At 45.2% G+C, this 12,654-nt stretch overlaps 1 protein-coding gene across 10 annotated transcripts in view; it reads right to left on the bottom strand.

The window, feature by feature from the left end:
- VEPH1 (ventricular zone expressed PH domain containing 1) overlaps positions 1-12,654 on the bottom strand; it is an 89,125-nt gene that overhangs the window by 42,463 nt on the left and 34,008 nt on the right. For all 10 annotated transcript variants that reach the window (XM_083849503.1, XM_083849504.1, XM_083849507.1 and 7 more), the window contains 3 exons: positions 9,379-9,545; positions 7,367-7,576; positions 862-1,082 (listed from right to left, as the gene is read on the bottom strand). In XM_083849503.1, the coding sequence (XP_083705629.1) occupies positions 862-1,082; positions 7,367-7,576; positions 9,379-9,545 (598 nt within the window). The remainder of the gene's footprint in view (positions 1-861; positions 1,083-7,366; positions 7,577-9,378; positions 9,546-12,654) is intronic.

Raw genomic sequence — 12,654 nt, 5'->3', positions numbered from 1 at the left:
CCCTCTTGACCTATTGCAGTATATGCAATGCTAATTATAAGTCTCTCCCTAATTAAAAGCGACTACTATCAGATATTTAAATAACACGTTCTTAATGTGACAAACGCAGCAGTGCTCCCAATGCTTTAATCTCAGGATACAAGTTTAAGGAGGCTAAGTGCTCAAAACATTTTTGTACACGCTTGAGAATATTTTTTCAGACTTGTTTAGCAAACCTTTGTCACAGAGCTGTGCCAGTCATTGTTCTCCTCAGCTTCAGTGGTTATCTTCTAGAATAAACTCAATGATAATTGTGTAGCCTGACTTCACCGATTTATTTTTAACTGAAGCTTTTCAGATTGCCTTAGTCTACTTATCTGGGATGTAGCCTTCTTTCTGCTCTTTTGTAACTGCTAAAACTTTAACAGCTTCTTTTTTCTCCCTTGCCAAATGACACAGCTGCTGCTGCGTGATGTTCAGAGGCCATTCTGCCTGGTAGCGTGCATCTGGCATTTGCAGCGCACCTAGGCTCTTACTGACATCCTGGAACTATGGATTTCTGCTTTAGTGTCGATCGTCCTTATTCCTGCGTTTGAAATGCATGCCTCAAGTTACTTCTACAAGTACGGATGTTCTCCATCGGGTGTCTGCACGCTTACCTGACCCTATAAATAATGCAATCCAATAGCTGAGTGAGTATACACTGGAACAATACATGAGAGATATCAAGATCAATTTGAAAATAGAAACTTACAGGAACTGCAGTACAGCTTATTTTCAGCTGGATGCTCATTCATTGCAACTTGAGTATATTTAATATAAATTCACACTGCCTCGCACAGCCCCTGGGACTGCCCCTCATCACACAAAACCCAGCTTTACCTGGCTGCTGACACGTTGTCATTCTCTAGCTGTCGGACAAGGAGCTTGGCTATGGCAGTGAAACTGTTGCTCATGCGGTAGATGTCTCTGCTCTGGGTGCCCAAGATGCTGGAGAAGGCATCAGTGAGACTCTTAATTTCCAGCAAAAGGATGTGGTGAAATGAGTGCTCCATGTTGGCCAGATGGCTCACCAAATACATCAGGCACATCCTGGCTCGCTCCTAGACAACATAAGGAGATAAAAAAATTTTAAACAAATGAATTCAATGTTTGCTTGCACAAGGATGGTTTGTGTGCAGGCTGCTGATTAAAACATTGCCATCAGGGAATTAGGGAATAGTGGCTACCCCATGACTAACAAAAAGGCAGCCGCACCAAAAGCACACTTTACTTTTGTGTGCTGTCAACATCGGCTTGGTGTTCGGCTTGGTGCTGCCCAACCTGGCTTAGCTTCAGTACACCTTTGTCTGCTGCTCAACCCAGAAACGGAGTCCCCAAAGCCTTTGGAGGGCCCTGCATTGCTCCAGGGCAGTAGATCAACCTGGTTCACAGATCAGAGCACCAGCAGCAGCCTTGGCTCCTATTTCTTCTTTGATGAGCCTTGTGAGCCTGGCCAAGCTACCTCAGCTGCCCATAACCCAGTTTCCATGCTTGCTTTTCTTGCTTTTCCTTCCTTCTAACTCCCGGGCTGTTTCTGGCAGGCAAACACTCGTGCTCGTGTGCCCCCAGCTCAGCAGGGAGCAGACCCTGTGGCTCAGGGCTGCTCTGCACGGCCCATGGCTGACTCCATTGGTGTGGCTTTGTTACAGACCCATTGCATTTATGGGCTAATTTCCAAATTATTGCCTCGTCCACATTATCCTCCACAACTGCAACCACTCAAGAGCCACCAGGCAGTTAGAGTGAGCTCTGCGCATGCCACCAGCTGTGACAAGCACATAGCCAGGAGCAAATACCCATTTTTCCAGAGCACAGAAGTGTTTCCCAATCATGACTTCCTTTCTGGATCTGTCGGGTGTTGCCCGTTTGCTATATTTAGCAGTGTCACCCCAGACCCTGTCTTCACCAGGGCTCCCCAGACCGAGAGGGACTCCTGCGACGGCGTCCTGCAGAGGAGGGCCAAGCACGGGGCTGATGGCGAGGGGTTGGAGGGCCTCAGAAATCACAGGGGCACTCTCCTTCCATTGTGCTGCATCTAGGAGCAACGCTCAGATGAGACCCGTGACTAACACCGAAACAAAGAGGGGTTTAAAATGAGATTTCGTTTTACGATCTCGCCACACGCGATAAGCTGCTGTCTGGCAGCTGCATCAATCCCTGCCAACACGCTGAAGTCTGATATGCCCGCCGTAGCCAAAGTTTTGCTGGTCAATTTATCAGCAAGATCACATCCCCCACAAATTACAATTAAAGGGGCTGCTTCAGATCATAATGTAAGAAAAAAAAAAAAAAAGGCAAATATTTGCTAACAAATACGTTATCTCTGCTTGGCAAGTGCACACAGTTCCAGTTCCAAGTATCTCTGTATGCACATGGGCAAGTTCTCACAATAAAACACAGACCCTGACGGCAAAGAAATGCATGAGGGTTTCTTTGTTTTGTTATAATTGTTCTAGGTGTATAAGGTTCCACAACCCTATAAATACCTAAGTGGTAAAAGCAGCAAAGAGAGAAGCAATTAACTCAGAGCTCATATCGGATCCTCCGCTGGGATACCAGCGCATGGCTCCCCTTAGCGAAACCCCCTCCACGCTCAGCAGATCGTTACAGAAACCTGGAGATGTTTTGCTGTTAGAACCTGTGCTGAAATGCAAGCAGAAGCACTTTAGGGAAAAAAAAAAAACTAAATCTCTTCTTCCCAAGTATTAGCAGAAAAGGAGGGGAAGCTGCATGCCATATACGTCCTCCCAGCACTGCAGGGCAATAGCTTTATTGCCTCAGATTTCAGAAAAAAAACTCCAAATTCTTCCGGGACTGTGTAACAGGAGAAAAAACAGTGCTGGAGGTTTAATTCCAAGTATAGCTGGGTCATAAAAATACACGGGAGACTTTGGCAGAGCGTTGCCCAAGTATCACGGCTGAGACACTTTTTGAAGGAAAAGTCAACTTCTTTCAAACAAAAGGAGATCGGCTACGCCGTGCCATGACAGAGATAAATGAGCGCAGCTTATCGGACAAATTGCTTCCCCTCAGCCGTATGTGGAAAAACTACGGCTACTTCTTCGGGCTGCTGTGACAGAACGGGCCTTTTTCTCAATGGTTTGAAAGGGGCTGACTTTTTGGTAAATACTCACTAGCTTATTTGGAAGACATTCCTCCCTCCAAGAGATAAACATAGGCTCAATTAACATTTAAAACACATTTTTGTTTCCTAAACAAACTGTGCAGCAGACGCAGCTCGAAGAGAAGTTGTGACCCTTTTCATGTCACTTTGATCCAGCTGGAATGTCTCCAGCCACGCTGAAATGCTGCTACTCGCCTGGAGTGAGGTAAAAGAACAATAAACTCCAGTGAGTAATATAATATGGAACTGTTACACAAAACAAAATTACAGCAAAACAGCTCAACATGAAAGCAGTTATTATCTGCGCCGCAATTTTTACCCCAAAATATTCAGAAAGCCTGTTTGGACGTACATAACCCATTGTTATTTCAACTGTGCTTGTTTTCTGTATTCATGTGCTTTATCGTAAGCTTATCTCGCGTTTTATGGCGTTACCTCCGCCAGTAGGTGAAGATCTGAAATACAGGCAACAAGGTGTGGCAACAGCGTTTGCTTTTTCTTAAAATCAGGCTCAAGGGACTACAAAAGAGGCCACAATGATTTCAGAAGAAACTGCAATTTCCAGTTTGTCCAAACCATCTTAATACAGATATATATATATATATATATATATCAGGAACTACATATCCAGCTGACTTGTGCTGGTGGTGTTTTGCTTTGCACAAGTTGCTGGTCAAGGGACACGTTCTGATTGCAGCTTCACCCGTGAGACTCCCCCTGACATCAGGGGAAGCGGTGTGCATAAACAAGGGGGACCTCTAAAATAAAGGGCTCCGTTCCCAGCCAAACCTCTCATCTCTCCAGGGGTCTGCCTGAGCTGCCAAGGGGGAGAGAGCAGCTCAGGAAAAGCACGAGAGCTCGCTTCTAGAAGCCAGCAGAAGACATTTTCTGCTCACGTTTGCAATCTGTATTACGAAGGGCCAACCGTCAATCCTTGCCACCTCTTTTCACCCAGTAAACCGCCCAGTGAAATAAAACACCAACAGACAAAGTTCCAACACCGCCGTTATCATTTTGTTTCTCGCTCGCTTTGCTCGGCCACCGAGGGGTTGCTGGTGCAGGGTCCCGTCTGCAGGCAGCAGCTCGCGGTGCATCTGCAGCTCAGCCCCGTCGCAGGAAACGAGAGGGGGCGAAGCGGCCGCAGACGTGTTCAGGAAGGCACGGCCGAGATAAGGGACCCCATCAGCACGCACGGGCGTGCGGGGACCGCTGTGCCGCTCACACGTTTCTGCCGGGCCTACATAAATTAGCTGGCTGCAGTAATGCTCGTAACGGAGCAGTTCCTCTCAGATCAGTGTTACTTGAACTTTTGGGTAGACTCGTTTTTATCTGCTGAACCTTTACGATCGGCCCAGCTTTTATGATGCCAGATGTGTTTCTGCTATTGTATCACAGGCTGGGTGTCCACGCTGCAGCGAGCGATGCCTCACACATCCGTGAATTTCACGGGGCACTCACAAAGGCTTCTCTCCTCCCCTCTTTCAAGGTGCCCAATCTGCACGGGAGCACCCACAGACAGCACCCGTCCCTTTGCTGACGGTAGGGTGGGGACAAAAATCTGCAAAAGGAACAGCCAGAGTAAAGCAAGAAAAGAAAGCTTTATGGGGAGAATGAGATCTGTGTGTTTCTGAACAGGTGAGAGTGGCAGGGACCCTTCGGTCACTGTCTGGTCTCCTGCAAACCGTGGACCAGTGAATGGCCCTCCAAATAGCTCCTCATACCCCCAGAAAACTGGAACACAAAGCACTCGAGTTCCCTAAAATATAGAAAATAAATTAAAAAAAAAAATAGGATGAAAGACAAAAGTCGCAAGGAGAAGGTGTGAGAAAGACCCTCAGCTGCAACGCTGAAGGAAAAGGGAAGCCGTCAGGTGAACCCGAGCAGGTGACACAGGGAAGCAGACCATGTCCCACGTCAGAGGATGCAAAAAACATACAAAAAAAAAAAAAAACAAAACACATTTGGACATCTTTTTAGAAAGCAAACCCAGGAGACTAGAGGAGCCAGCTGCCTCACACCGTAGAGTTCACCTCTGCCACCCTTTGCACATCGCTTTTAAAAATGGTTTTTGGTCACAGGTCTCCTGGGTGCCACTAAAGCAGAGCCCACACAACCAAGCCAAGCGTGCACCCACCTCTCCAAGCAAGCACTGCTCGTGGCATAGAGCTGGGCTGGAACGTAGCCGCGGCTTTCAGCAGCCTGCAGCCCCTCGGACACATCAGGCGTACGGCATGGGGCAGCACGGCGGTTACCTGACGCTTACAAGACTGGAGATTAATTATTCTGTGCAGGTTTGGCCCAGGCTGTGCAGGTAAAAGTTGGATGTTACATGCATCTGCAGAAGCCCAGGGATTAAAAAAATATAAGAAAGTGTTCTGCAAATTGCTTCTTTGTAAACTTTACAGTAGTCTGTCATTTCCAATAATATACAAAGCACAACACATCCAGGTGGCTGCTTGCTTGTTCTTGCTATAAATCAATGAATAAGTAAATAAAGGCAACATAAATTCTGTCCCTTTTAAGAAGGGGAACACAGCAGAAAGGCTGCCTCAGACATTTGCATGGAAGAGCTGGTTCATCATGCTAAAACACAGAACCAGAATTAAATCCTCGAGTCCTAATCCCAGCTGTGCTCTTTCACATATTAACCAGTTACGAGCTGTAAAGCTTTTAGGAGTTCTTAACTCTGAAGCGCTGCACGCAGAAATAAACACTGCCTGCTGCAGTTCTCAGCAAGGTAAATTTTACTGGGGTGATCCTACATACATAAGGGGAAAACAACCGATTTTGTTCATGCTGGAAGCTGCAGCCACACACCACACGTGAGCGAGGCTGTGCAGGATGCCACAACATTGCCCTGCGTTGTGCCACGTGTCCCCAGCCCATGAGCTCCTGGGCCCCCAGGCAGGACCCCACCTCCTGGGGAGGCTTTAAAACCTTTAAGATAGTCCCCGAGCCCAATCCATATACACAGGATCAACTTCTCCAGCCTTTATGGAGACGAACTCCAGTTGATTTGGCGCAAGGATCACTGAAAGGACAAGGAAACTACAAGGATTCACCTCCGCCAAAATAAAATTACCCAGGTTACTGTATGGCAGCATCAGTACCAAACTTCAGCAACCAGATTTATTACATACTATTCATTTTCTGGCTATATAATCAAGTTTTATCACAGCCATGAAAGTTTGAATTATTTAGCAGGAGCTCCATGAACTCAGCAGAACATTATTTTTACCTTCTCAGAACCGTGATTTGAGGCAGAGGGAAAATGTCTATTATTAGCGGTGAAAGACACATAAGCTTATAACCAGGAATGAAAACAAAAGTCATATTAAAAATCACAGTATATCATAAACGAGTCTAGCTAGCTTGGTGTCCTCAGGACACCCAAAGTCTTGAGCAGTCTGGTAATTTGCAAGTTCGCAGCGGTTGTCTCCCTCAGGCTGCATTTTTAGGAGCTGGGGATGGCAGCAGGGTCTACGGCATTTCCCAGTCCCGGTGGGACAAGGCGAACAGCGGTGCTTCGTCTGCAGCATCCCTCACAGCTGGGGCCATGGGGAGCTAGGGGCTTGGGGAGGGCAAGGGGCTGGGACCTGAGAGCTGCTCGGCGGTGTGTGTAGCACGCTGAGCCTGTTCGTAGCACCTGGAGCAGGTGAGCATCGCTTCTACGTCCAGACTGCACATTTATGGCAGAAGAAAAACTCCAGTGCAGATGTGTTACTCTGTCACGAAACTCATGAAACAATTTTGGGAGTTTGTGGCTTTAAATCCTTTTAAGGCACAATGTTCCCACTGGGTCAGGTCCCAAACCGAGTTAACAGTGAAAATGTTCCGGTGATGAGGCCTGAGTCCAGCATCACTGCCGGGCACTTTCCTTATAAAGACATTTGTCAGAAGTATTCAATTAACTATGGCTACAAATGCAAAATAGCTGAATTACACTGTAGTAGGGAGTTCGTATTTCCCTACAAATGCAAAATAGCTGGATTACACTATATTAGGGAGTTCACATTTCACTGCATGATTGCAACGTTCCTGAAGACTATATGCATCTAAAATTCAGTATCATACCCAGGGTTTGCAATACCTCGTTTGGAATACTTATGTATATTGCTTTGTTTCTTTTGTTAAATGTTGTACAATGAGCACACACGCACACACACTCACACACACGCAGAGCCATCCCCCGAACCAACCAACTTTTGTTTTCAAGCTTACCTCATCAATATGTCCAACAGCTCCAAAGATCTTTGCCGTTTGCCCAATCAAACTTGGAAAACTCTCACCAATTTCTTTTAGCTTCGGAAGAAAAGTAGCTAAGGCTACCGGGTCATAGCCAGATATTTCTACAAGTATGTTTAGAATAGCATCGCTCTGGCTAGGGTCTCGTAAGTGTCCCAATAGGCATGGAATACACTCTTTCAGCACCTATTAAAAAAAAAAAAAGACAAAGATTGTGAATATATTTGTGAATTGTGAATACATATAACCAAAAGAGGCATTGTACGTTGGAGGGATAGAACTAAAATGCCAGACTTTGATTTAGCACAATAGTTTTCCACCTTTGTTGACCTTTGCACAAAGCTATTGCTGAGGTCAACAGAAGTTCAGCTCAACATATGGAACAAGGGTATGCTGTAGCCTTGAAATATTGCAGTTATGCATATTTAAGTAAGGAAATACTCAATTGTTTAAAAAAAGGCAAAAAAACCCTCACCAAATATTTCCTTTGCTCTGGGCCAGTTCTATACTTTATGGATTAAAACAACATAGGTCATCTTAGTCTTCCCCAGCAATACAGTAAATTAAAGTACTAGCAGAAATTTTTGATTTCCCCCAGCAACTAAATAACTTGACAAGGTTAATAGCTGGTACAAAACTAAAAATAAGGGGCAAGATCCTAGCTGCACAGAAATGCTGCAGGCGAGTTGTCATTTCTTACAACACACTTTTCAAGAGGTTGAGGGTCCAGTCCTTCAGAACACCTTACAAACAGGATGCAGTGTACTCAACTACCTACTGAATGATTATTTTACATGTATACTGGTGCATGTCTACGTGTACACTAACACATTTCTGACTGTGAAACTGCTGCGTGCATGTCAAACACATTACAGCACAGAATGAGGGCGTAAAGTGACTTTTTTTTCCTTTTTTTCTCAAGCGGACAATCAGTTTTAGCAAGTTGTTACCAATGGCTCTGCCAAAATATTGCAGGTACATGACTGAATAAATTGTTAACAGTGGTAAATGACAACACTTTGGATTTATGGAGCGTGTGGCACAGACACAAAGCACTGCACAAACATGAAATACTTTAAAGCTATTAAAGCTCAAGACTTGCATGCTATTACGACAGACTGGTCCAACACCTGCTGAAGCCAAAGGGAGGCTTTCTACCAACTTCCTAGGATTTGGGAGGATGCTGCAAGTGCTCACTCGCACATTTTTTGGCTTACACATCTACTTTTCACCAGCGCAGCATCTCCACACACTTACAGCAGGCACCTGACAGTTGCACAAAGCAACCTCAGACGTGTCGGCTCCAGCGTGGAGCCTCAGCGTAGCCAGCAGTGCAGCGCAGGGCCCTTCGGCTGACGACTCTCCTACTTCCAAAAGCAGCCCTATTTCATCTGTGACAGGGTATCATGATAAAGTTTCCTTGGCTATCTGGAGGAAGATATTAACTACTGCTGATTCCTGTTTTCCGAAGATTTGATAGATTCCATAAATTTACAAAGCAGGTAGCTTTGTGTCTTGTTTGAACGTGCTGGGTGCTGTCCTAGAATTTTCAAAGCATGGGATGCTTTGCCTCAGTTAATCTCCAGTTCACTCTTAATCAGTTCCTAACTCCTTTTAGTTTTCCTTGATATATTACTTAACACAGCTCACATATTCCAACAGAAATGTAGTTATGGGAATTAATGCTCAGCTCACGGAGGAAGAGCCAAAAAAGTAGAAAACAGTTCTGGTTTAACACAACCTTTTTGGTCCAACGGAGTCACTGTTACGTCCTCTTTATGATCAGATGGAGAATTTGAAATGGAATTAAAGAATTCACAGGGAAATCCATAGGAAAATCACAGGAAAGCACTGCCATGCATGTTACGGGACTCTTACTGTTCTGAGAGCGGCTAGCAGACACACTTTGCCAAGCCATGTGAAACAAATAACCTCCCCCAAAAGGGGGTGCAACATTTAGCAGTGAGATGTTCCAAACGCAGTTTTACCCCAAGTTCTTTCTTCCTCGCCACGACCTGGAGGAGCCTGAGGAGGTGGTGCTGTTCGGCTTGGTGCAGCTGAGCCAGCAGGGCCACCAGCTCCCTCAGATGGAGGTTTATTGGCTGCGGTTGCTTCTCGTACAGGGAAGGCAGGACACGCAGCAGCATCGAGTTCCCTGAGAACAGAGCAGACGAGAGGCCGGTGACTTACTGTATGTCAGTGCCCCACAGCTAGGGAGCACGCTGGAAAATCGGCACACACCTGGAGACACCAGTTTTTAAGAACCATAAGCACAGAACCAGGGAGGTGTAAAATTCACTGTAGGAAATCATGTAGTGTGCCAAGAAGCCCAATAAATTATCTGAATAGAATGAATTATTGCAGGTATAACAATGTATGTGTAAAAAAAAGTATTTCCTATTAATTATAAAAAATTGAAAATTAATTATAATTTTCAGTCTCAAGTACAATACCATGAGAAGGACACTTAACGAGCTTTCAGATTTGGATGATAAATTGGTCTAGGACTCCACAAAGTGTGATTTAAATTAATAACTAAAAAAAAAAAAAGCTAAAAAGCACATAAAAGCTCTATTTCTCCTTTGTTGAGATTAAGGCTTTCAAATTAAGTAACCAGCATATGGAAAGAATAGTTATTTATTAAGAGAACTAAATGTGCATGACAGTAAATTTGAACATAAATAGTTAAGGATGCCATTTCCAGGAACAGAAAGAAGCCAGAGAGAGTCAACTGCAGACAGACACAGATATGCAAAACCCTCTCTCACACATTTTCTTAAGATGTCTGTGCATAATTCAGTTTGAAGCCCAGGCTCATACCAAAATATATAACTTCACATCGCTGTACATGCCTGCCTCAATATATTTAAGTTTCACTTGAACAACATATGGAAACCATCTGCCTATTGCAGTGTAGTATGGCTTCTTTTTGTAAACCCTTGAAAGTCCTTAAGGTCTCTTCGGATTTGGTTTCCAAGACGAACTAGCACTCTGGCCTGCTGCTTTTTCTCCCACTTAAATCCAAGCCTTATAATTTTGGAAGATAAGCAGGTCAATTCACGGATGGTAGAAAGAGGATATATGGGTCAGACTTGATCGCATCATGCTCGTGCCAGATACAGAAAGAGCAGCCCAAGACACTGTTAGGTCTTACAACATCGCCCCTGAGGCAAGTAAATAAAATGAAGCTCATTGCAGACTCAAAACTTTTAGGCAAAGCAGTCTGCAATGATCCTCAAGGGGTCCTTATGCTTCGGAGGAGTGCCTCCGCACTGCTTATCCAGCCTCACTTCTGCATCCTACCCTGAAGCATTTATTCTGCTTGAAGGGTCGTTGGCTTCTTCCCGAAGGCAGGGCTAACAACGAGGTTCAGACCCCACCTCAATTCCCATGGACATGAAGAATTTATGTCTCGTTCTGTTCTACAAATAAAGCACAAAGGCCAGTTGCAAACGAAGGGTATTTGCTGATGGATTACCCCAAACAGATTAGCAAGCAGTTCAGCTCTGGCCACTTTCTATCCATACCTTCGTTCACATCTCTTCCTGATGCTACCGGCATGTAAAATAATTGAGGGGCACAAGAGTCACTAACTTACCATGGGACTCATGCTCCTAAGTGACAGAGGTTCTTTGGAAAACGCCTTTGACCTGCACACGCAGCTTATAGATTTTATTTTATAATTTTTACACCACCCAGGACAGCAGCGGCAGCTGAGCACCAGGAAAGGCAGTGGTTGTGAGCAGTGCAGTGAAACACAGCCATCAAAGCACCAATTCGCCCATGGCTAAAACTAAAATGTTAAGATCGTTTTACTTGAAGCTTTCTAGACTCACATCTGAGTTTGAAATTGAACAGTCTTGTAACCAAATGTACTGAAAAAATTCTTGTTCTCTGGATAATTTCATGCTTACTGAATTAAGCCCTTTCTTTGTACTTGTGCATGTTTAGTTTCCACTGGAAGCTTTCTGCCTATGCAGAACAGACCCCTTAAGCTCCAGTCAAATTTTCAGCAATGGTAACAACTGCAAAAGATGAAGTTTCCTTGTTCCTGGACAGGGAAAATTCTTGGTTGTAAGTATGGAGGGAAATGATTCAACAGAAAAACAAGAAGTAGCAGCTCTAAATGAAGAAAGACAGCCACTAGCCTGAGATTCGCCATTGCCTAAGCCAGAATATCACTGGTAGGAAGATATCTGGAAACGAAGACTAATTATTCACCCTGAGAAAACCTCCATTTTAACTATTGGATGCATTAGAGGAGGTGGTGTAATTTGCCATGACATGATGGATTGCAGTTATGAAACTTCTCTGAACAAAAGTACTTTGTACAAAAGTAAACTTGGGCAGCTCATCCAGTCACCACGCAGCAAACATTACTGCCTTTATATCCACTAAGCAGGATAAATGAAAAAAAAAAAAGGGCAAATTAGAAGCTAGCCCATCATTTTGGAGTGATGTTTAAGTGACCTCACTGACACGGAATCCTTTTTAATTGAACAACCCCCATATACCAACCTGCAAACCATCCAAGCAGACACCACAGTTTGTGCCTGTTCTTTGTATAACTTAGGAAAGGTCATAAAGCATGACCCAATTCACTGCTTTCTCCGGTTTGCATGTTTCCAGCCAGCTCTGAGCACCGCTGCCATTTGCCATACCTTCCCAGTTTCTGAGCAATTTCCCCACGTGCAGCTCCCCAACCTTTTGCATCCTCAGAGCTCAGTCAGAGGCGATGCTCTGCCCGCTCCCAACTGATTCACTTTGCTCCATCTTGCTTCATCTCGCTCAGCCTAAACCAAGAGCCTGAAAAGCACATTTGCTGTCCGAGAACGGAAAAACATTGTACTCAGCTCCTTAATTACCTTCTCTCCCTCTTCCTTCCCTACCACCCTTATCCCCGATGCTTTCCAGATTAGACTTGCTCAGACGTTCCAAGCAGACCACACACTGGGAATTATGCAACTCAGGCAGAAACTAACGTACAGTTGGGGACATCCGATGGCTGAGCCGGGCTGGCTGCAAGTCAGGCAGGGCAGAGGCACGTACAGCAGCAGCAGCCACAGCCCCGGGACCACGCCACACGCACGTTGGCCGATCCCCTGCATGCACAAGGAGCGGCGAAGGCAGCCACGTGCTCTGTCCCAGCTCTGCCCCATCCACAGCCCAACCCAGCAGTGCTGAGGAAACGAGGCTGGCAGTGCTGCGTGAACGTACAGCCCTGTTCTGGCCTTCACTCCAGGAGGAGTACTCTGGGAAAAGCA

The sequence above is a fragment of the Anser anser genome, assembly GCF_964211835.1.
Source record: "Anser anser genome assembly, chromosome: 9".
Taxonomy (NCBI): Eukaryota; Metazoa; Chordata; class Aves; order Anseriformes; family Anatidae; genus Anser; species Anser anser.
Note: the sequence above shows the minus strand (reverse complement) of the source record. Positions and strands in the feature narration are given on the sequence as shown.